Raw genomic sequence first — 22,229 nt, forward strand, 5'->3', positions numbered from 1 at the left:
TCATGTAAAGAATCTTGTTGCAGTGGCGTTTTTTCACCACCAATTATTCATTCCCGAGCTGTAACTTTTATAGCGGATAACCAAAATATTTCAGATTCTTTGATCTTCATATATGGAATAAAACAAACTTGCTCTGCTTGAGATGCCAATATTAAGGGTCAAATTTGTTGTACCTCCGTGTAGCATTGATATCCACAACTCTAAACTTATTCTACCGAACAAACCTATTGACGATGGGGTCGAACCAGTCATATTTGAAGAAGCCACATTTCATCTTCATTAAACCGGGGAATTCCACTTCAATAATCTCTTACAAGATCCCATAGAATTTTGTTTCACCTTTCACACATATTCTATAGTTGATTTTTGCCCGGCGACTTCCACTCGTAAGCATGAAAAGTAAAACCTCATGTAAAATACATAGGTGTTGTGGTGACCATAGAAATCGGGACTTGAATCAATTCGTGAAACCATGGAGGATATAGTGGGTCATCATAATCAACCTATTATTAAAATAAGAACACGTATTTGCCTTTCAAAAGACTTCATCTCCTCACAATTTAGGATTATATATGTGTGGGCATTGTGACAGTTTTTTCGACTCGACCACTAAACTTTTTTTAGTTTCCCACCTAGACGTCTAATCTGGCAGAAAATGTATGGAACACCTTCTACAACATATTTCGGCATAACACCACTATCATCAAATTTTCTCAGAGCTCTTTTTCGTGTCCGGACTTGTGACCCAAAGTAGACTAAGTGAAGTGAGATGTTTTCTCTGTTAAACACCCAGGAACTTTTGAACCTTCCACCTTTGCAAGATTTTTTGTTTTTCCTTTAAGTGTTTCATGGAGCGCCCATACGGAAACATCAATCCATAGTGAATAGGTTCACGAAGCAATGCCTCATGCGAGAGGTGGACTACTAGATCTTCCATGATGTTAAAAATAACGGAAGGAAAATATTCTCCAATTAAGATTGGGATATTCTCATCAAGTTGTCTGATAACATCTTTAGTTAAGGTATGTGTGCTAAAATCCCATAAAAAATCTCCAATGCCTGCAAATATTGTATAAGAATTAACTACATATATGTATTTGTATATAAATAATTCATTAAATTTAGTCACTTCTAAAAATTAAATCAGTACATGCAAGTGCTTCATGAACATTTTTGAGAAGCAGTTCTACCAATGCAAATAGTAGTAGTCGTTGCATAAACACATGACAGTCATGACTCTTCATCCTTTAAAAATTTTGCCCATGTTCAACACATCTTGAGAGATTTGAAACATACCTATTAAATACCAATTTGCTTTGTCATAATTGTTGATATTTTTTTCCCTGGACAGTCCCACCATTATTTGTTAGCAATGAGATATGATTTTTGAAAAGCTACAAAAATAAAATAGAGATCCTAAAAGAGTAACATTGTGTTAAAAAATTTCTAAAAGAGTAACATATATAGGAAAGAAAATCAGAGAATAACTAAGGATACCACTTGTTTTCATATTTGTTTCCTTGTACTATGTTTGTTGCAGAGAAGGCTGATCTCCCTTTTGTTTTGTTTGTCTAGTTTCTTCTTCCTTCTCCGTTTCTGTTTTTAATTTTAATGCAAACCAAGGCAAGTAGTGTCATAAATATAGAAAATATAAAGAACGTATTTGTAAATACTCATTTTGTCGACAATAGAGTTGAGATGCATGTAGTTTTTTTTTTTAACGCTGATATATTATGATATTACAATTATGAGAATGATTACATAGACGATCCGATAACCGACAATACTACATGCCTTATAAGGATCTACGCCTAACTGCATCACCTGAGCCGTCCTACGAAGATCGCACCTGACCGAGTTTACTTGCACCATGTTGGAGATCCTTTGTAAGCATTTCTTCCGTAGCCTGCATAATTGTTTAATAAATCGCTTTCTCCGGGAATTGAAACCTGAACCTGCCGGTGTAGAAGCATTAATGAACCCTTAGTCAAACCATTGGACTAAGGGGGCTTCCACAAGATGCTTGTCGTTTCTTTTGCAAAAAATTGTCGTTACCTTAGCTGCTGCAAACCTTTTATCTTTATTGAAAATTTAAGCTTTGTAACAGAGACACACTCAAATGTCATCTTTAACCTGAAATGAACAATTAAAAGACTATCAACTGAGAATAAGAAGAAACTGAGTGTAAATCAAAAGTAACTATTTAGAAAAATATGAAAAAGAGTAATTATAAACTTGTATGAATTTTTTTTCTGATCAGAGGAAGAACTCAACAGAAGAAGAATCAAGCTATGAAGAAGAGAGTAAAATAAATAAGAAGATAAATAGAAGATAAAACAGTTTCCGATCGTGATTTTTATCTTGAACGTAGTGGTGATAATTGAGAAAATATAGGGATTTATTTTTTTTGGGAGTTTTACAACATCGATACCAAACTTAATTTTATTATAATAAAAATTGTCCACCTGTCAGATTTTGATTCGTCAGGTGACTTGCGCTTTATTATATAAGAGATTAATAAATTTAATTAACTTTGGATATTTTTGGATAGTAATTTGGATTTTGGTTTAGTTAAATTATAATCGATATCCAAATCTCCTAGCTCTTAGGCTCCACTAGGGTGTTTCTTATAAATGACTTGGATCAAATTCGGTTTGGATCCAAATTCAGTTAAAACATTCGGGTCTAATACCAAAAAAAATTATAATTTTTTTTTAATTATAAGGTTCGGGCCGATGCTCTAATCTCTATATACCCTAAACCCTAGTCCCCTAGACTCAAAATCACGATATGTAATATTAGTTTCATCCCAACGGTCACTCGAACCGGAGACCTCTGATACAACCGTCAAAATTCTCCAATTGAACTAATGACCTCTGGCTATACGCAAAAAAAAAAAATTATCAGAAAATAAACCAAATCAACTATAAAATAAAAGTCTTAAGTTTTGTAAACTGTATCCAACACTAAATACTCATACGATATTTGAGCAGTTAATTTCTTTTATATGAAAAACACGAGTTTCTCAATTAAGAACCACTCAGTAACTCTTATGATATAGTTCCTACTAAGTGGCTTAGATTATCAGAAAAATCATTTTCTTCGTCCTTGTTTCTCTCCTCAAAAACTCTAGCCGCCAAACTCGACTTCGTCTTCTCAATATTTTTCTTTATGTTATTTTATTTTATTTTTGGGTTGTATTTGTTTTAGAAAAATATCCGCCACGAAAATGTTGTCACAAATATAATTTTTAAGAATCAAAATGACCAAATATTTTACTAAAAATGTAAGTATACATTTATACCCCTTAGTGTAACTAATCTATATTTAGAGTTTAGAGTTAAATGTGGGGTTTTGGAAGTGAGGTTTAAATTAAAAAATAAAATAAATAAATATTAAAAATTTAATTTTTTTTCTTAAAAAAATAGTTATGAAAATCATTTTAATTTTCAAAAATAAAATTTGAAAAGTATTTTCGAAAACAATTTGAAAAAAGAATTCAAAAATTACTTTTTTATAAAAAAATTTAATTTGAAAACATGTAATTTGAAACTATAAAAAGATTATTTTCTTTAAATTTTTTATTTTTAATTTATTTATTTATATTTATATATTTAAGATATAAAAATATTTTGCTTTTTGATAAAATCTATTTTGATCATTTTTTTCTTAGAATAAAAAAAACAGTGTCATGTTGAGCTCTTGCCAAGGCAGAGCCTGATCTCTCCTCTATTTCAGTCACGGGTTATTGTCCTGTGTTTTATTTTGGTCGCTCATGTAGGGATTGGGTTTTTGATTGGTTCGAGTGATTATTAGTTTTTTGATTGGTTTGAGTGGTTATTGGTTTTTGATCGCTGCTATTTTAGGGCGTTGGTGCGAGTTTAATAATCCCCATGAGTTTTATGTGTTGGACCAAAAGGCGACGGGTTGTTCCAGATTGGAAGGTTAACTAAATGACTTCTTTTTTTTGAAAAACGGTTAACTATATGACTTCTCAATTGCCAATTTCTCTCTTTATTCTTTCTAGGTATTGTCAAAGCTATTTTTGTGAAAATAAATTTAAAAGAACCATTTTGTTATAAATCCATGATATGGATATGTGGATTGCCATTAACCATCAAGGAGGTTTACATCCGTCCAGACTATCCGGTCCGTCTACACCCGTCTCCGGTTCGTCTCATCCGTCCAAGACTAGTCAAGATGAAGACTCATTCAACCGGAGCATTTATGAGCTTTGACCAAGTCTAGATATTTGTGGTCAATATGTAATAAATGTGTAGATACTCTCCTTGTTGTAAACCCTTGGAACCTCCACTATATATTGATAGTGAGAGCTAATGAGAAAGACACAACTTTCACAACAACACTTCTCTCATATTTCTAACACGTTATCAGCACGATTGTGCTCTCCACCTGAGAAATCTCTCTCAGCCGGCGATCCTCTTTCCGGCCAGCTCCTCCGGTGCTCAGCCTTTGCTCCACCGGCGCTCAGCCTCCTCTCCAGCAGGCCACCTCTCTCTCTCCGCCGGAAAACTCCCCTCTCTCTCAAATTCCGGCCAACTCTCACGGTGGTCCTCTCAGATTCTTGTGGTGAAAAATGTAAACAAATCAAAACCTTGAAATCTAAAGAACACCATTATATCTGAAAGAAATCTAGGATCTATATGAATCCATAACTTATAAACAATCTATGGATTTAAAATATTGATCTTGTTTCTATGATCCATATGATCCATATGAAACTTGATTCTAAAAGTATCTTGAATCCATAAAACTTAAAATTCTCTAAAGGTTCTATGTTTCTCTAAAAATTTATAAACTTATCAAAATACCTAAAGATCTACATGAATCTTGTTTATAAAAACTTATGAATCATAAAATTATTAGAGAAAGCTTAAACCTTTTTGATTCAATCCTTTTGTTTGGCCATTTTACCAGATGTGATAAACATAAGTGTATAATCTGGCCAAAACAAAATTCCATCAATCCCTTGCTGTGCCATTTTCGGCCAGATCTCCTAAAATCAGTCAACCCATCAATAAAATCGAAATTAAAATCATTCATTGCATATCCTTGACTATTAATATTTATTTTGTAACTATCAAAGTTTTAAAAACCTTTTATGATTTTATAAATGTATAATCGATTTTATAAATGCTTGTTTGATTTTATTAAAAGCATATCTTTGACTGAAAATTATTTCTAAAGTTTTATAAGCCATAGTCTTTATATGTCATAAGGTAGAATAAAATCTGGTTGAAATCATTTGATCATATTGTTAATTAAACCAACCATGAACCGATTTTATATCATACTGAATTTTGATCACATAAGTTTGCTAGTTAAAATAAAACTTGATCTAGTTTCATCCTTGAACTTGATTCTATGATTAAATTATGTACTGATCATTTGCATACCTGATAGCATCATTTAGTAAATCATTAGATCGAACTTGAATCATCCATGAACTGACCTTTGCATGCATCCAACTATCATATTGTTAAAACTGGACATAGGTATCACATAATTGAAACCAAACATACATGTTCGCATAGCTTTAGCAATGATGATACTAGTGCGTCCAAGTGGTTCATGTTGTTTGCATCTAAATGATTCACACTGTTTGCATATAGTTAGACAAAATCGGTTTCCATTTAAAATTTAGTACATTTGCTTTATTCAAAATTTATAAACCAAGTTTTAACCGATTTTGAAAATCTACTTTGGTTTACAAATATCTTGAACATTATAAAAGTTATTTGTCTTGTCCATGATGCATTTTTTAAATCCATCCACATTGATTGACAAAATTTTTATCTTAATACATATAAAATATTTTCTGAAAATAAAATGCATAATAAATCATCAATCTCCTTGGCATATAAATTCAAGTCCTGAATTATATTATGAATCCTTACTCCTTTATGGATATTTGATTCAGATGTCGAAAATCAACAACCTTGAATATGCTTCCCTCAATCTCTCCGGAGATAATTACCTCCAATGGGAGCTTGATACCAAAATCCTCTTAAGGTCCAGAAACCTTGGTGATACTATCACTGAAGGCACTGAGCCATCAGACAAGGATAATTACAAGGCACTTGTTGTCATTCGCCATCACCTTGCTGAAGGTCTCAAGGACCAGTATCTCACAATTGAGAATCCTCTGGAACTTTGGACAGAGTTGAAAACCAGATTTAATCATCAGAAAACTGTGATATTGCCAAAAGCCCTTTATGATTGGAGAAACCTGAGAATCCAAGACTATAAGTCTGTGGAAGAGTATAACTCGGCTTTGTTCAAAATAGTCTCAAAGTTGAAACTTTGTGGTGAGACTATTACTGATGCTGATATGTTGGAGAAAACATTCTCCACATTCCACACCAGCAATGTTGTGCTTCAGCAACAGTACCGAGAGAAGGGTTTCTCCACTTATGCTGCCTTAATCTCTTGTTTGTTGCTAGCTGAGCAAAACAATGAGTTGCTCATGATGAACAGTGAGCTAAGGCCTCCTGGTGCTAAAGCATTGCCTGAGGCACATGCGGCCGTAGAGCCAAAGGATGAGACTCCAAGAGAGTCATACCATGGTCGCATGAGAGGCCGTGGTAGATGGCAAGGTCGTAACCGTGGATTTCAACCACGTGGCCGTGGATTTCAACCACGAGACCATCTTGGTCGCAGCCGAGGCCGAGGCTACAGCCGAGGTCATCAAGCTAACCGTGGGTATAAGTCCGACTTCAAAACCCATGGCTCGAGCTCGACCAAATCTGCTTGCCATCGTTGTGGGATGACCAATCATTGGGCTAATAAATGCAAAACTCCCCAACACCTTGTTAAGCTCTACCAGGAGAGCATAAAGGGCAAGAACATTGAGGCAAATTTGGTCCATTATGATAATGAGAATGATCTGGATCATGAGGATGATCAAGCCCATGACAAAGATGATCATGAGGACTTTGAGACTTCAGACCTCCTTACAAGTGGCTGAATATGAAGATTTCGATATCATTTTGCTTTTGTCTTTGCATTTTGAATTCTTTATTTGGCTTTATGTTCTATGACTTTGGCAATTCTATTTATGAAATAAAGTTTTTACTTTATATATATGCCTTATACAAAGTCGAAAGCCATTAAAACATACTCTAAACCTTAAGTAATATCTAAGGTGTTGACTCTTGTCTATTTTTCAGAAATGAAAGAAGACAAGAACCAGCTAGTAGTGGATAGTGGATCAAGTCATACTATATTAAAAGACAAAAGATATTTTGTTAACCTCATTTTAAAGAGTGCCAATATCAATACTATAGCAGGCACGGCCAGCCTTATTGAAGGCCATGGCCCGGCTCACTTAGTGATGCCTAAAGGCACGCATTTAGAAATTTCTAATGCATTATATTCTCCAAAATCAAAGAGAAATCTGTTAAGTTTCAAAGACATTCGCATGAATGATCTACATGTTGAAACTAGGGGCGAGGGAAAGAAAGAATTCCTCTTGATTTATGAAAATGCCCAAGGCCATAAGAAAGTCCTAGAGACTATCCCTGCTATATCAATAGGCCTCTATTGTGCCAATATAAAATCGAGTGAGGCTAACACTTCAATTCCTAATGAGTTCAGAGAAGCCTTTAAACAATGGCATGAAAGGCTTGGCCATCCTGGCAGATCCATGATGCGCAAAATAATCTCGAGCTCAACTGGCCATTCCTTGAAAGATAGGATAACTATCCCTATGAGCATTACATGTATTCCATGCTCACAAGGAAAATTAATAATAAGGCCATCACCTGGAAAGGTGAGTAAGGAAACATTAAACTTTCTGGAAAGAATACATGGTGATATATGTGGACCAATACACCCACCTTGTGGGACATTTCGATATTTTATGGTCCTCATTGACGCATCGACCAGATGGTCGCATGTTTGTCTATTATCATCTAGAAACTTAGCATTGGCAAGACTATTGGCACAGATCATAAGACTGCGAGCCCATTTTCCAGATTTTCCACTAAAGACTATACGTCTTGACAATGCAAGTGAATTCAGTTCCCAAGCTTTTAATGATTACTGTATGTCCATGGGGGTAAGTGTGGAACACTCCGTGGCACATGTACATACACAGAATGGATTGGCCGAATCCTTCATTAAAAGAATCCAGTTGATTGCTCGACCATTACTCATGAGGTCGAAGCTACCAGTATCAGCTTGGGGACATGCGGTATTACATGCTGCTGAATTAATACGCATAAGGCCATCCAGTGAACATAAATATTCTCCATCCCAATTACTCTCGGGTCATGAGCCAGACGTATCCCATATCAAAATATTTGGATGTTCTGTGTACATCCCTATTGCACCACCACAGAGAACAAAAATGGGACCTCAAAGGAGGATGGGAATATATGTTGGTTTTGATTCTCCAACCATTATTAAATATCTTGAGCCTACTACTGGAGATTTATTTAAGGCCAGATATGCTGATTGTCATTTTGATGAATCAGAGTACCCAACATTAGGGGGAGAAAATAACAAGCTGGGAAAAGAAATTGTATGGAATCAAACATCCTTATCATGGCAAGATCCTCGGACTCAATCATGTGATTTAGAGGTCCAGAAAATAATTCATATGCAAAAGCTAGCTAATCAATTGCCTGATTCCTTTGCTGACCCGAAAAGAGTGACTAAGTCCTATATACCAGCTTGTAATGCACCAATAAGTATTGATGTCCAAGATGGACACAATCAAGTGGCTACAGAGTCTAAAGCACGTCTTAAGCGTGGTAGACCAATTGGTTCCAAAGATAAAAGACCTCGGAAACTAAAGAAAGGTGCAAAAGAAACCGAGGTCATAGATTGTCCAGACAAGGCCGAAATGGCCATGCCTAAGGTACCAACCAATGAGACTCGGGACGCCGAGCCTCATGGTACTGAAGGTGCTAATGATGAGATCTCAATTAATTATTTAATGTCTGGGACAAGATGGAACCGGAATGATGTCGACATCAATGATATATTTGCATACCAAGTAGCCCTTGATGTTATGGACTTAGATGAGGATCATGAACCCACGTCTATACTAGAGTGCACTCAAAGATCAGATTGGCTCAAATGGAAAGAAGCCATAAACGTGGAGTTAGAATCTTTTAAGAAAAGGAATGTCTTTGGATCGATTATCCGGACACCTTATAATGTTAAACCAGTGGGATATAAGTGGGTATTTGTGAGGAAAAGAAATGAACATGGTGAAATTGTAAGATACAAAGCACGGCTTGTTGCACAAGGATTCTCACAAATACCAGGCATCGATTATGAGGAGACATACTCCCCTGTGGTGGATGCAACTACATTTCGATTTTTAATAAGTCTGGCCATCAAAGAAAATTTGGATATGCGGTTAATGGATGTTGTAACCGCATACCTTTATGGTCCACTGGATAACGAAATATATATGAGATTACCAGAGGGTGTTGAGCTCAAAGCTAATAAAGGTTCTCGAGAAGAACACTGCATAAGGCTGAACAAATCCTTATATGGACTTAAGCAAAGTGGTCGAATGTGGTATAATCGCTTAAGCGAATACCTTGCCAAAGTTGGCTATAAGAACGACCCTATCAGTCCATGTATCTTTATAAAGAAGTTTGCAAACAAAGGATTTGTTATCATAGCAGTGTATGTTGATGATTTGAACATCATTGGAACCCCTGGGGAAATCGCCCAAACAGTTGAATATCTCAAGAAAGAGTTTGAAATGAAAGACCTAGGTAAAACTAAAGTCTGTTTGGGGTTACAACTTGAGTACATAAAAGGAGGAATCCTTGTGCATCAAAAGGCATATACAGAAAAAGTACTCAAGAGATTTAACATGGACCAGGCTCACCCATTGACCAGCCCAATGGTCGTGAGGTCCCTTGGAGTGGACACTGACCCATTTCGTCCTAAGGACGAGAATGAGAATGTCCTGGGTCCAGAAGTGCCTTACCTCAGTGCCATAGGAGCGTTACTGTATTTGGCTAGCCACACTAGACCAGATATATGTTTTGCCGTGAGTCTCCTAGCCCGTTTTAGTTCATGTCCGACCCAAAGGCACTGGAATGGAATTAAACATATCCTACGTTACCTTCAAGGAACTAAGGATTTGGGTCTATTTTATACCAATGAAACCAAAGATGGTTTAGTAGGCTTTGCTGATGCAGGCTACTTATCTGATCCACACCATGCTCGGTCCCAAACCGGATATGTGTTCACTCATGGTGGTACTGCAATATCATGGCGTTCCATGAAACAAACTATAGCAGCCACATCATCAAATCACTCAGAAATCTTAGCCATGCATGAGGCAAGTCGTGAGTGTGTATGGTTGAGGTCTATGACTCAACACATCCGATCAGATAGTGGAATGGTCGAGGACAATGGTCCGACCATCATATATGAGGATAATGCAGCCTGCATTGCTCAACTCAAAGATGGGTATATCAAAGGTGACCGAACCAAACATATACTACCCAAGTTCTTCCACACATGAGTTGCAGAAAGCCAAGGAGGTCAGCGTCACTCAAATCCGGTCAAGTGAGAACTCAGCCGACCTCTTCACCAAGTCACTTCCCACCAGCACATTCAGGAAGCTTACGCAGCAGATTGGCATGCGAAGACTCAAGGACCTTCAGTGATGTCCAAATCAGGGGGAGTAATGTGTGTTGTACTCTTTTTCCTGTCCTTGGTTTCCCTTTTTACCACATTGGGTTTTGGGTTTTCCGGGAGAGGTTTTAATGAGGCAACGTTAGCACATTACAAGTCCGATATGGTTATGGCATCCAAGGGTGAGTGTTATAAATCCATGATATGGATATGTGGATTGCCATTAACCATCAAGGAGGTTTACATCCGTCCAGACTATCCGGTCCGTCTACACCCGTCTCCGGTTCGTCTCATCCGTCCAAGACTAGTCAAGATGAAGACTCATTCAACCGGAGCATTTATGAGCTTTGACCAAGTCTAGATATTTGTGGTCAATATGTAATAAATGTGTAGATACTCTCCTTGTTGTAAACCCTTGGAACCTCCACTATATATTGATAGTGAGAGCTAATGAGAAAGACACAACTTTCACAACAACACTTCTCTCATATTTCTAACACATTTTAGGAAATTTTTCTTTTAGATATGTTTTTAGAAAGATATTCATGAATATATATTTACGAATACTTCACTGAATTTAAATTATATGTATATTAGTAAAATATTTTTAAATATGTAAAACATCTTTCTAAAATTTTGAAAAACCTTCCTGAAATTTGATATATATATATATATATATATTTTAATAATATTATACTGAATTGTCATGAATTCTTCCACACTACCGGATTAATCAAGTTAAAGGAGATACAGTTTAATGGAGTTAACCAATATAGTTCTAAATTTCTAATATTGAACTTTTAGAATATTGCACTAGAGGTTATGTATAACGTGAACATGTGAATTCTTCATGTTAGTTTGAAATTAAACTCAATGATACAAATGACAATCGCTGTACCATACTTCTAATTAAATAAAGTAAAAAATGTTTGCCGAAAAAAGAAAATATTAATACATAATTTCAAAACAAACCAAGCAAAGAAAACTGAGAAAAGACAGAGTTTTATAGTTTTACCAAACTGTTAGTTTAATAGATATGTATTAAAAAACCGCCGATGATTTAAATCTCTTCTCCATATTCCAAGAAATAGCTTTCAGCATATTCCAAGAAATCGCTTTCAGACTTGGGAATAAAAATATCGATGTTTTGTTCTTGAGTCTTTGCTCCAAAGAGTTCAGCAGTTGCCTGGTAATCAGCTTCCTCCACTAGCCTAAGAGAAGAATAATACGAACCATTAGAAACTGACAGTAGTAGAATGAAGAAAGCAAATATAGGAGTGAAAAGTTTCCAATATTACACCTCTGCATGCGAAGTTTCTCAGCAAAAGGATCTAAAGGTTCTTCCTTTGAAGCTTCAACAGTTTTAGCCTTCTTCTCCACACCCTTTGCTGCTGCTGCTGCTTTCTTTGGAGCCTTCTCAGTAGCAGGCTTTACTGCAGGTGCCTACGAATAAATAAATAAATAAAAAAGATTGTTTACCTGTAATTTCAACCAAATTATGCAAACAAAACAAATAATGTAAAAGTAAAATATACAGGAGGAACAGGCTCATCCTCCCAGGAGTCCTTGATATCATTCTCATCCACATCCTCGTCATCCCAGTTACTCTTGAGTACAACTTTTGCAGGAAGTGGTTGAAAATCCTCAGCCTCTGAAATCAGAAAGAAAAATGAGAACTCCTGACATATGAATATATTAAACAATCTTAGAGAGCATAACTTAAATACACAGCAGCAAGTACTAATCTTTTACAAAACCAAAAGTAATGAAAACAATGGTTGATGTATAAATCTTACCCCAATCATCCATCTTTGTTGCCAGTTATCTAGACAAAAAAAAAAGTATCTGCTGTTCTGAAGTGCCCAACTGAAAACCTGCACAAGCAGACACAAGGGCTCTCGAAGTTAAGATTTTTAAGCAAAAGAGAGAGTAATGTTAGCCAAATTAATGATATATTACACAAAACTTTTAGGATGAATGAACAAACCCAATCTAACAGTGAAACAACTGACTACTAATTAAGCTCTATGAATCGTAGGTTAAATCACAGGATTGAGAAGAAAGAACATTGGCAATGGACACAATTCGAGATAATAATTTTGACATTAATCAAACTGAGAACCCGAGGGATGGAGGCGGAAGAGAAATTACCTGAAACTCTAGAGGGTAGAGAGGGTAAATCGCCACGAAGAAAACAAAAGAAGAAGATGAGAGTTCGATGCGTCGGTGAAACGTTAAGGAAAGAAGACAGAAACGACAGCGAGGAGACAAGTGTTTTGATGGCTTTTTAGGGTTTTCTCTGTCTCTCAAGACTCAAGAGAGAGAGAGAGAGTTTCCAGAACGTGCTCGCTTAATTTTTTTTAGGAAATGTTTTTTTTTAAGAAAAGCGTTAGACCAAAAGTCCGATAACAGAAATTATTCCATTTATTCTGTGATTTTAATTATCGAATTGAATTCTCAATTTTTTTTTTTGGTGGAAGTGAATGAAGAGAAACCGAAAAAAAGTAAATTAAGTGTAGCCATTAAAATTTTATTCCATTAATCCGTTACTTTTTCTAACTGTTTTGATATATTTTTCAGTTTTTCGTATTCCAATGATCATAATTTTTATGTACATGTAATTTGACGATGTTTTACATAAAACATATACTGTCGAATTTTTTTTTCTTCTAGCATATATTAGAAATTAGGTGTTTTCCTGCATAATATGCACCAAATAAAAGTTTCAAATTAAAATATATTTAAAAATAATTTTTTATTGATTTTAAAATTTATTATTTTCTACCAATATTTAATTTTGAATTGATTATATATAAACATTAAGATAAAATAAATATTTTTTATTTAATAATATATATTTAAAATTATAGTTTTGAAAAGATATTTTTGTACCTGTTTCATTTGATTAAAATATATTAAATCAAATACTATAAATTAAGAAATTTTTTGTTAAGTATATAATTATCAAAACGTAAAATTAAATAATATTTTAAAAAGAAACTAATGGTATTGTGATTAGAAAATTACAGTATTTAAAAAACAAAACTGCTTGAATTTTTGAAGATTTATTTTAGTATTAAAAGCAATATAATTATAAAAATAGAATTAAATAATATTTTGAAAATTGTAAAATATTATTATACTTCTATTTCTACAATTATATTTCTATTTCAAAACCAAAGAATTTCTAGAAAACTTTCAGACTACTGATTTTCGACTTTAAATTCAGAATTATTTGTATGTGATGTAATTTTCTTTGGAGGGCTAAAACTAATGGTTGTAAACTCTTATATGTAATGAAGTTATGTAACCTTATTTTATCATATTAAGATTTTATCAAAAGAAATAACTAAATTAGTTGCAAAAAGAAACCCCTGAATATTAAGATTTCAATCACCGACCACACAAAAGGAAAAAGGTTTTGGAAATGATTCCCATGGTGCATATAGAAAACACTACAAAAACAAAAAGAAAAGACATGGTTCCAAACCAAAACAGTTCAATAGTTCCCAACCAAACCACCCATCATCGTAAGCTGCCGAGCTCACAAGGGAGTCACGTGAGAAGTCTCGCCCAAGAAGAGACACCCAAAAACATAGTTGAAAAATTCTTTGGCTTTCACGATTCCTTTTCCGTTTATGGTTTCCATGTCGTAGGTGCAAGCCCTCATGCAGTCAGGACAGTATGTAACCTGTGTAGCATTAGACAATCATTGATAAGGCAAGTTGCGTTTCCAAAAAGCTTTTCTTGTTTACGTATCAAAAGGAAAAGGCAGGTGAGACGTACCTCCAAGATTTTTGGCTGGAAGGAGCTATCGAGCATCACATCTACTCCGTACATGGCCCTTGATTTGTCAGATTTCATTTCCGGATGCACAAGAGCCGCCGCCTCAAACACTTGACGTATCACTTGCTTCACCTTCTCATGAATATCCATCCATTTAACTATTAAGAGTAGAATTGTGTTATTTGATAGAAACAAAAGAACAAAGACATATATATATGTGGAGGAAGGAAATACAAATACAGTGTGTACCGTTATGTTCTTGTTCAAACTCTCTCACAAACTCTGCTGTGGGCTTGTGATTCAACTTCCGTCCATAGTTCTGGAACACATAAGAAAATGGGAAACATGAGTTGTTGTTATATAGGATGATGCAATCTTTATCAGAACTGAACTTTTAAGTGGAATGAACATTACCATGACAGTGAAGTGGGTTTCATATTCAAAGAAACTGTGCTTCTCCAATGAATATGGGTTATTCGACAACCTAACCTGAAATCAAACAAGTAGGATTGGTGGCATATATGCTCCTTAATTCAATATTAGTGGCTGCTATGAATGAGCATTTACCCAAAAGATATCTGTCAGGTAAATCTCCAGCGGGTCAATGCTCCGCAGCAGGACAACGTATCGCAGATCAAATTTCTTCCCCTTGAACAAAGCAGGGTGCTCTATGTACTTCTGGCAGATCTTTGGACCAGTTTCCATCATGCGGATGATAGCTGATAAATTGTCGGTTATACTTGTGTCGATTGTCCTTGCCATATTCCATGGTTTCAAGATCCACAAATTGTCCAAACCATCACGTTTGCGTACGCAATAGTCCCCGATAAACTGGGTCAGCTCTGTTTCAAGATTGTATGTAGGCTGTAACCATTCTGGAGATCCATAAGCCTGTATAGCAGAACATCAAAAGTTATATCAGCTGATATGTACCGTCTTAGTTATATTTTGTGACCACAAAACAAACAGATGTAATCTAATATACAAGTTTTCCTAATGGAATTTACCTTTTGAATAGTCTCCGCAAGATGATGCTTCATAACAAGACAAGCCTCAAAGGGAAACTGATTTATGTATTGGTCATCTGTTAGTCCCACCGCTTTCTTCACCTCCTCGTCTACCTGCATACTCGTCCATATAATGTCTGCATCTTTTGGTTCATTTGCTGCAAACAGGTGGTTGACACAACTTAGAAAACAACAAAGATATTTGACGAAAGATAATTCAAAAAGCTGGGACTTATGGTGGGTAAGTTCAAAGTCGTATTGAATATATCATGAGAACTTACTGAGCACAAATTCTGAACGTGTCAGAAACTCTTCAACTTGAGGTAGATCCGTATGCACCAGTAAAGGAGACCCATCACTATGGCGAATGCTTTGGGAAATTGAAGGTGTCAAAGGTAGAGACTTGAAAGCTTTCGCATGCTGATTTTGTTGGTATTTCTCAAACTCCTACAGAATCAACAACAGGGAATACTCTTTTAATGAACAGAAATATTCCAAGGAGACGATAACAGCAAGCTAAAAGGGGGCACAGGGGATGTACATGAATAAAATAGTTCTCAGGAGTGTGAAACCAAGCTGTGAGCCTGGCAGACCGATGCTTGTCCTCCCCAATACCAGATAGAAAATCACGAGTGCACTCATCACCTTTATGACAACTTTTGATAGGCCACATTATTGAATAGCTGGAACATTGAACCAAAATAAACATGGGCGTATGTCAGATACACAGAAAATAACAATGTAACATTGTGGAGATATTTTGCTTATATAGTGTATGAGACCTCATCAATCACATACATTTTTAAACTGCAAACATAAGAAGTGTTTGCAGCACCAGGGAAAGAAATGAAAAAAGCTAACACGAGTGAGCAGAAGAAAAATCGGAAAATTTATACCTCACAGCAGAGTCTAGATTCCCGGAAGGCATGAAAAGAAAAGGAGCCACTTTGAAATTGGGTTCATCGCTATGCCCCAAAGCTGAACCCAGTTCATCCATCACATACCTGCAAAAGGAGTAAACCAACATACAAAACATCACAAAAAGTATTGAGAAGCATTGATGTGTACTCCAAAAGCTCCTACAGCTTTTGGTGATTGGGTTGAATCGTCTCAACATTATAGCAATCTCACTAAATATGTTTTGCATTAGATTATATTTCTGAGTTTTTCAAATTTTTCTTTTTAAATGATAAATGTTAGAACATTTTAAACAAGCAGCACAAGAGAATAGTAATATAGCAGAAAATGAAAAACATTGCATACCACAAGGAAGTTTCATCAATCTTTTCCTCATCCGCAAGACGATAATTCATCACATACAACCACATTGCACCAAGAACACGGTCAATGAGACTATCCTCGGGTTTCGGCTCGGGAAGCCATGGTTGAATAATCGAGTCAACAACATGCTTTCCATTTTCAAATATTTTAGCTGTGTCAACGCCATTTAACAAAGAAAGGTTCGGGAGAGATTCAATAATCTCTACAGCACTGTTTCCAAGAGGTCCAGGTATGTCAACCTACAAACAAAACAAAACGTTATGGTAACTACTAACTTTTATCCAAATATGAAAAGACAGCTTCCAAGAATTACCTCTAAGGAAGACAGCGAAGGGAAGAGCTTCAAGACTTGAAACAGTTCTCCAACAGAATTCTGATCCAATGGGTTTCCACGGATATTAAGATGAGAGAGTAAGGGCAACTCATGCACAGAGAATGCCTGAAAAAATGAAGAAAGCAAAGGTATACAAATCAGACACCTAAGAAAGAGAGAGTCTATAGGACACAAAAATTCCAACAGATATGTTTATTGTTCATCAATACAATCTAGTCTCTATCTATCTTAGAAGAAGTAAGGGCACACAAAAAAAGAACCTTATTTGCTAGATTGTGTATTGACCGGTTTGAAAGGTCAAGTGAGGTGACATTGCGCAAGGGTTGATCCTGCTGAACATAATCAGGACTATCCTTCCCAAATACATCTCCACAGAAACCAAGTGCCCACAGCCCGTAGTTAGGGGTAAAACACGAGTTGTAGATTTCCAGACTAGGACAGCTTTTCAATATTTCGTCAGCCAACCGACCTTCACTGAAACAAATAAAAATACATGAGAGAAATCTGTTATCGTATTCCTTTTCTAACTTCACAGTCACCTTTTGTGAAGAACAGGATTGTCATTCAGCCACAAAGCCTTGAGATTCTTAAGCTTTGTAACCTCTTGTATAACCACATCCGCACTCTCAAGCTTGTTCCCGAAAAGACTCAGCGCCAGCAAATCCTACCAAAATTGGCAGTTAGAAGCTTCGTATTTTTGACAAACTCTCATGCATATTCTTTTTGAGGAAAGATGTAAAGGCGTACCTGAAACTTACTAGGGAAATGAAGGGACAGGAATGTGTCGTCATCTATTCCAAGACCCTCCAACTCCAGCCATCTTAAAGAGTCATATCCTTTATCCGCAGCAGAACGAATTTCACTCTCTAGTGCCTGATGAACAGAGAGTTGCTCATAATTCTCTGTGTCTTCTTCTTCTTCTCCAGCTTTTCCTTCTAAATCAGTATCAACACACATCAAAGAACCCATCCTCTCGGCCAAACCGGGAATTTCCTGAAGCTGAAGTAGCCAAAAAAAACCAAGAAACAATCATTGAACCAATCTGTCAGAATCCTATAAATTAAGGGAAAATGCAAATATTAAGCTTACAAAAACGAATTTGCAAATTTATGTACAAATAGACAGAAATTTCTCATATTGAATCAAAAAAAATATGAAGATATCATTGCTCAAACAAACTTGTACCATGAAATGAAAGTTGGATTCCTAGAATCAGTGTCAAGTTCGTTCACACCTGTTTATAGGCATCGGGAAGACGAAAAGTCCAGGCGTGGTCGATAAGGAAGACGTCAGAGTCTTTAGGCATAGATTCGGAAGTGAGCACAAGCCTCCGTCTCCGACCATCGTCGCAGGGTTCGATCTGGAAGTGAGCGCCGCCATCTAAAGTATCCGAAGCAAGTTTGTGGAAGAGGCGTGCGTACAGTTTCTGCGGCAAACCAGAAGCCGCCAAGAGGATTCCATGTACCTTCACGAAATCTTCCAAACTCGAGATTTTGTTCGCCATTTTTTGCTTTGCTCTGCTCTCTCTTGAAGGTTTTCTTGAGGTTTTGTTTCATGTGGTCTTCTGGCGGCCCATGGTGTGTTATTTTACAAATACTAATCTAAGTTCGGTTTTGCGAACTGGTTTGGTTTTCGGTTGCGTCCTAAACCCTAACCTCCCCTCTTTTTTCTTCTTTTTATAACATTTTTACATTTCTACTACATTTTTTTTTGAGTTGATTACACTAAGACACTTTTTGACTTTCTATTACACCTAAAGACACTTCTTACACGTGACATACTTTGTTGTGGGCCAGCAACAGATTGTGGATAGCCCGGTATCAGAACTGTCAGCTGGTTAAGGCGGAACGCGAAGTCTCGCGAGGACTGCTGCAAGAGCTACCTCTACCCCAATGGAAATGGGATATGGTAACAATGGATTTCGTCACGGGTTTACCGCGGACCACGGGGAACAGGGACGCCATATGGGTTATAGTAGATCGTCTAACAAAGACGGTTCATTTCCTGCCTCTACGAACTACTGATAAGACCGAAAAATTAGCTCGGGAATACATGCGCACGATAGTGAAGCTGCACGGAGTACCTGTAAGCATAGTATCTGACCGGGACCCGAAATTTACCTCAACCTTTTGGCAGGCTTTTCAAAGGGCTTTGGGAACAAAGGTTCGCCTTAGCACCACCTACCACCCCCAGACGGATGGACAATCCGAGAAGACCATCCAAACACTCGAGGATATGTTGAGGTCGAGCGTCCTGGAATGGGGGGGGGGTAAATGGAGCGAGTATCTACCATTGGTGGAGTTCTCTTATAACAACAGCTACCATGCGAGCATTGAAATGTCTCCGTACGAAGCATTGTATGGGCGGCCCTGTAGGACCCCCTTATGTTGGACCGAAGTGGGGGAGAAACGGGATATGACTCCAGAACTAGTCGGAGAAACGATCAAGCAAGTAGAACTCCTCAAGGAAAGATTGAAAATAGCACACGACCGCCAGAAGAGCTACGCCGACAAACACAGGAAGAAGCTAGAGTTTGCAGTAGGGGACGAAGTGTATTTGAAAATGAGGACCTTCCGAGGGAGTGATTCAAACCGGAAGTTGAAGAAGTTGAGACCCAGGTACATGGGCCCATACGTGATAAAGGAAAAGATCGGCGCAGTCGCGTACCGGCTGGCACTACCGCCGGAATTATCTGATTTCCATGACGTGTTCCACATCTCAGTGCTATGGAAGATTATACGAGAGCCCGAGTTGATCCTGCCGCATCCACCTACAGATGCGCAACGTAACCTGTCGTTGGTTAGCAAACCAGTGAAGATTGTGGATGAAAAAGAGGTGGATAACCGTGGACGGAAGGAAAGGATGGTTCTCGTACGCTGGGAGTGTTGAGATGAGATCAATATATGGGAAGATAAAGACATGAGGAGTTGAGTATGATGAAGAGGCCGTACATGGCGTAGTAATACTAGTTACCCGAGTAACTTCCAAGGGTTAAACCAAAGTTACCCTAGTTATCCTAGTATACTAGTTATACTAGTTACCCGGGTAACTTTGGATGAAGAAGAGAAGCTTTATTCCCTTTGCTAAGGCATCAGACCATTGCAAGGGAAGAGGAGGCACATGTGACAGGCTGGAGAAGAGCTGGATAAAGCAAAAGGAGCTTTATGCACAAGGAAGAAGCTCATTGGATGGTTTGAATTAAAGCAAACTTTATCTCTTGTAATAGTGCCTCTTTATGAAACCCTCATCCTAGTGTTGCTTCCTCATATATATTGTAAACTCTGATCAGATTAATAATTAATAAGTTTGGGATTATCTCTCTAGACTCTCTCTTGTTCATGATGATTCTTAAATACTCTTAAACATGATTACTACCTAATCTCTCTACAAATCTCCCATTAATCTCCTCTAATCTTCCTTTAATCTCTCAATACCTACTCTGTTCTCTAAAATCATATGGTATCAGAGCCAGGTTGGCTTTGATATTGAGAAACCTCGTTCCATTTCTTTCTTTCTCCAGCTCTTGTGTTCTTGTGTTCTTGCTCTTGTGTTTTTGAGTGTTCCGTGAAGCTGTGTGATAAAGTTGAGTCCTGTGGTGCTGTGCTTTGAGTTCGTGTGTTCTTGAAGTCTGGTACTGTGTGTTCTTCAGTTGAGTTGCAAGTTTGAAGCTTTCTGGTCATTTATGGTTCTAGCAAGAGAAGATGGAGGGAAACAACTTCAGCAAGCTAGCTACTGTCCCGGTTGCGTAGAAAGGTGGTTCAAACTACCTCTTGTGGTCTCGATTGGTGAAGACTACTATTGGAAGGCTAGGGCTGTGGAGCCACATCACTGATGATGGTCCGAAGCCAGTGGCCAACGAAACTGAAGAAGGTGAAGAGGAAAAGACTCTCACCAAAGCTGAAGCAAAGAAGTGGGTGCAAGAAGACTTGATGGTGCTCTCTGTGCTGCAAGGATCTCTTGATGTCCCTCTTCTTGAATCTTACAGCTACTGTGAGACTCCCAAACACTTGTGGGAGACCCTCTTAAAGACGTTTGGAAACGTCTCTAACATCAGTCGTGTGTTTGAGCTGAAGAGAGCCATTAACTCCATGAAGCAAGATGGAGGAGAGCTCACCAAACACATGGGAAAGTTTGGATCATTATGGTGTGAACTTGAAAGTCTAAGACCTAACACCACTGATCAAGCACACGGGTAAGGAGGGATGCTTCCGAGTGTTTGGGTTGTTGATGACATTGGATCCTTGCTACAAGGATGTCATCAAACACATCTTGAGATCGCCTAACCTACCATCCATGGAGGAAGTATGCGCGCAACTTCAGAAGGAGGAGGGATCTCTTGGCCTGTTTGGAGGCAAGGGTGAGCTCACTATGGCTCATCAAGCTGAAGGAATGCAAGCAAACAAGGCTGCATACATAAGCTCAGGAAGGAAGTATGAAAAGTATGAGGGAAGCTGTGAGCATTGCAAGAGGACCGGTCATAAAAAGAGTGAGTGTTGGATCCTACATCCTCACCTCAGGCCACGTGGGTCCAACAGGGATAGGGAATCAAAAGCTCATCTTTCTGCTGAAGCAAATGGTGCTGGTTCATCCGGAGCTAGCTCAGGCGCTAAGGTGGGTGAAAGTGAAGGTAGAGCCTTGGCATCTCATCAACTAATTGGAAAGGGTATGGATCAGGAGGTATTCAAGAGAGCTGACCTTGAAGCCTTCTTCAAAGCTCTTAAGGAGTCTGGTAACACTCTCGGAAACACCCTTGGATACTCATATGCTGCTCATACATTGCCTAGTACTACTGATAAGTTACTATACATTTTTAAAAGCTCTTACACTACTGATGGTAATCCTAGTAATACTGATAAGTTACTAGACATGTTTAAAAGCACTTACACTGCTACTAGTGAGCCGAGTATAACTAGTAAGATGTTAGGATTACTAGGAAACCTGATAAAACAAAATGAACCATCAAGGACTGAGATTACTAGAAACATGCATAAACCTTTGATCATTGATTCCGGTGCATCTCATCATATGATTAGTGATAATAACCTGATTAAAGACATAGAACTGGCTCATGGACATGTTATGATTGCTAATGGAGATAGAATTCCTATTAGAGGAATTGGTAAACTGAAACTGTTTGATAAGGACTTTAAAGCATTTTTCATGCCTGAGTTTACTTCTAATATTTTATC

General features: G+C 37.3%; 2 protein-coding genes across 4 annotated transcripts; both read right to left on the reverse strand.

Annotated features, from left to right (window-relative positions):
• Nucleotides 1-11,459: 11,459 nt before the first annotated feature.
• On the reverse strand, nt 11,460-13,033 carry LOC106435489 (eukaryotic translation initiation factor 3 subunit J). Of its 2 annotated transcripts, none has more exons than XM_013876385.3 (5): nt 12,784-13,033; nt 12,429-12,506; nt 12,168-12,283; nt 11,933-12,075; nt 11,460-11,843 (listed from the first exon to the last, which is right to left on the reverse strand). In XM_013876385.3, exons 2-5 carry the CDS (start codon nt 12,439-12,441, stop codon nt 11,693-11,695), a joined length of 423 nt encoding a protein of 140 aa, XP_013731839.1. In that variant the 5' UTR covers nt 12,442-12,506; nt 12,784-13,033; the 3' UTR covers nt 11,460-11,692. The 2 variants fall into 2 exon arrangements, with proteins under 2 accessions (XP_013731839.1, XP_013731840.1); XM_013876386.3 differs by lacking the exon at nt 12,784-13,033 and adding an exon at nt 12,620-12,743.
• A 953-nt stretch (nt 13,034-13,986) lies between these two features.
• Nucleotides 13,987-18,626, reverse strand: LOC106435497 (tubulin--tyrosine ligase-like protein 12). Of its 2 annotated transcripts, none has more exons than XM_048754756.1 (15): nt 18,275-18,626; nt 17,788-18,039; nt 17,580-17,704; nt 17,301-17,514; nt 17,020-17,145; nt 16,689-16,945; nt 16,322-16,429; nt 15,967-16,108; nt 15,707-15,872; nt 15,426-15,583; nt 14,986-15,309; nt 14,833-14,907; nt 14,668-14,737; nt 14,419-14,576; nt 13,987-14,323 (listed from the first exon to the last, which is right to left on the reverse strand). In XM_048754756.1, the coding sequence occupies exons 1-15, from the start codon at nt 18,542-18,544 to the stop codon at nt 14,177-14,179; spliced, it is 2,592 nt and encodes an 863-aa protein (XP_048610713.1). In that variant the 5' UTR covers nt 18,545-18,626; the 3' UTR covers nt 13,987-14,176. The 2 variants fall into 2 exon arrangements, with proteins under 2 accessions (XP_048610713.1, XP_048610714.1); XM_048754757.1 differs by having other exon boundaries at nt 18,226-18,594.
• Nucleotides 18,627-22,229: the final 3,603 nt, after the last annotated feature.

Source organism: Brassica napus, chromosome C4, assembly GCF_020379485.1.
Source record: "Brassica napus cultivar Da-Ae chromosome C4, Da-Ae, whole genome shotgun sequence".
Taxonomy (NCBI): domain Eukaryota; kingdom Viridiplantae; phylum Streptophyta; class Magnoliopsida; order Brassicales; family Brassicaceae; genus Brassica; species Brassica napus.

Excerpts from the sequence above, each read along its gene's own strand:
- LOC106435489 (XM_013876385.3), bottom strand. Across the intron at positions 12,076-12,167 it reads AGGATGAGCCTGTTCCTCCT|GCACCTGCAGTAAAGCCTGC; the intron begins GTATATTTTACT and ends ATTTATTCGTAG. Across the intron at positions 11,844-11,932 it reads GAGAAACTTCGCATGCAGAG|GCTAGTGGAGGAAGCTGATT; the intron begins GTGTAATATTGG and ends TTCTTCTCTTAG.
- LOC106435497 (XM_048754756.1), bottom strand. The coding sequence starts at position 18,544 with ATGGCGAACAAAATCTCGAGTTTGGAAGATTTCGTGAAGGTACATGGA. Across the intron at positions 17,146-17,300 it reads TACACAATCTAGCAAATAAG|GCATTCTCTGTGCATGAGTT; the intron begins GTTCTTTTTTTG and ends TCATTTTTTCAG. Across the intron at positions 16,430-16,688 it reads ATTGATGAAACTTCCTTGTG|GTATGTGATGGATGAACTGG; the intron begins GTATGCAATGTT and ends CTCCTTTTGCAG.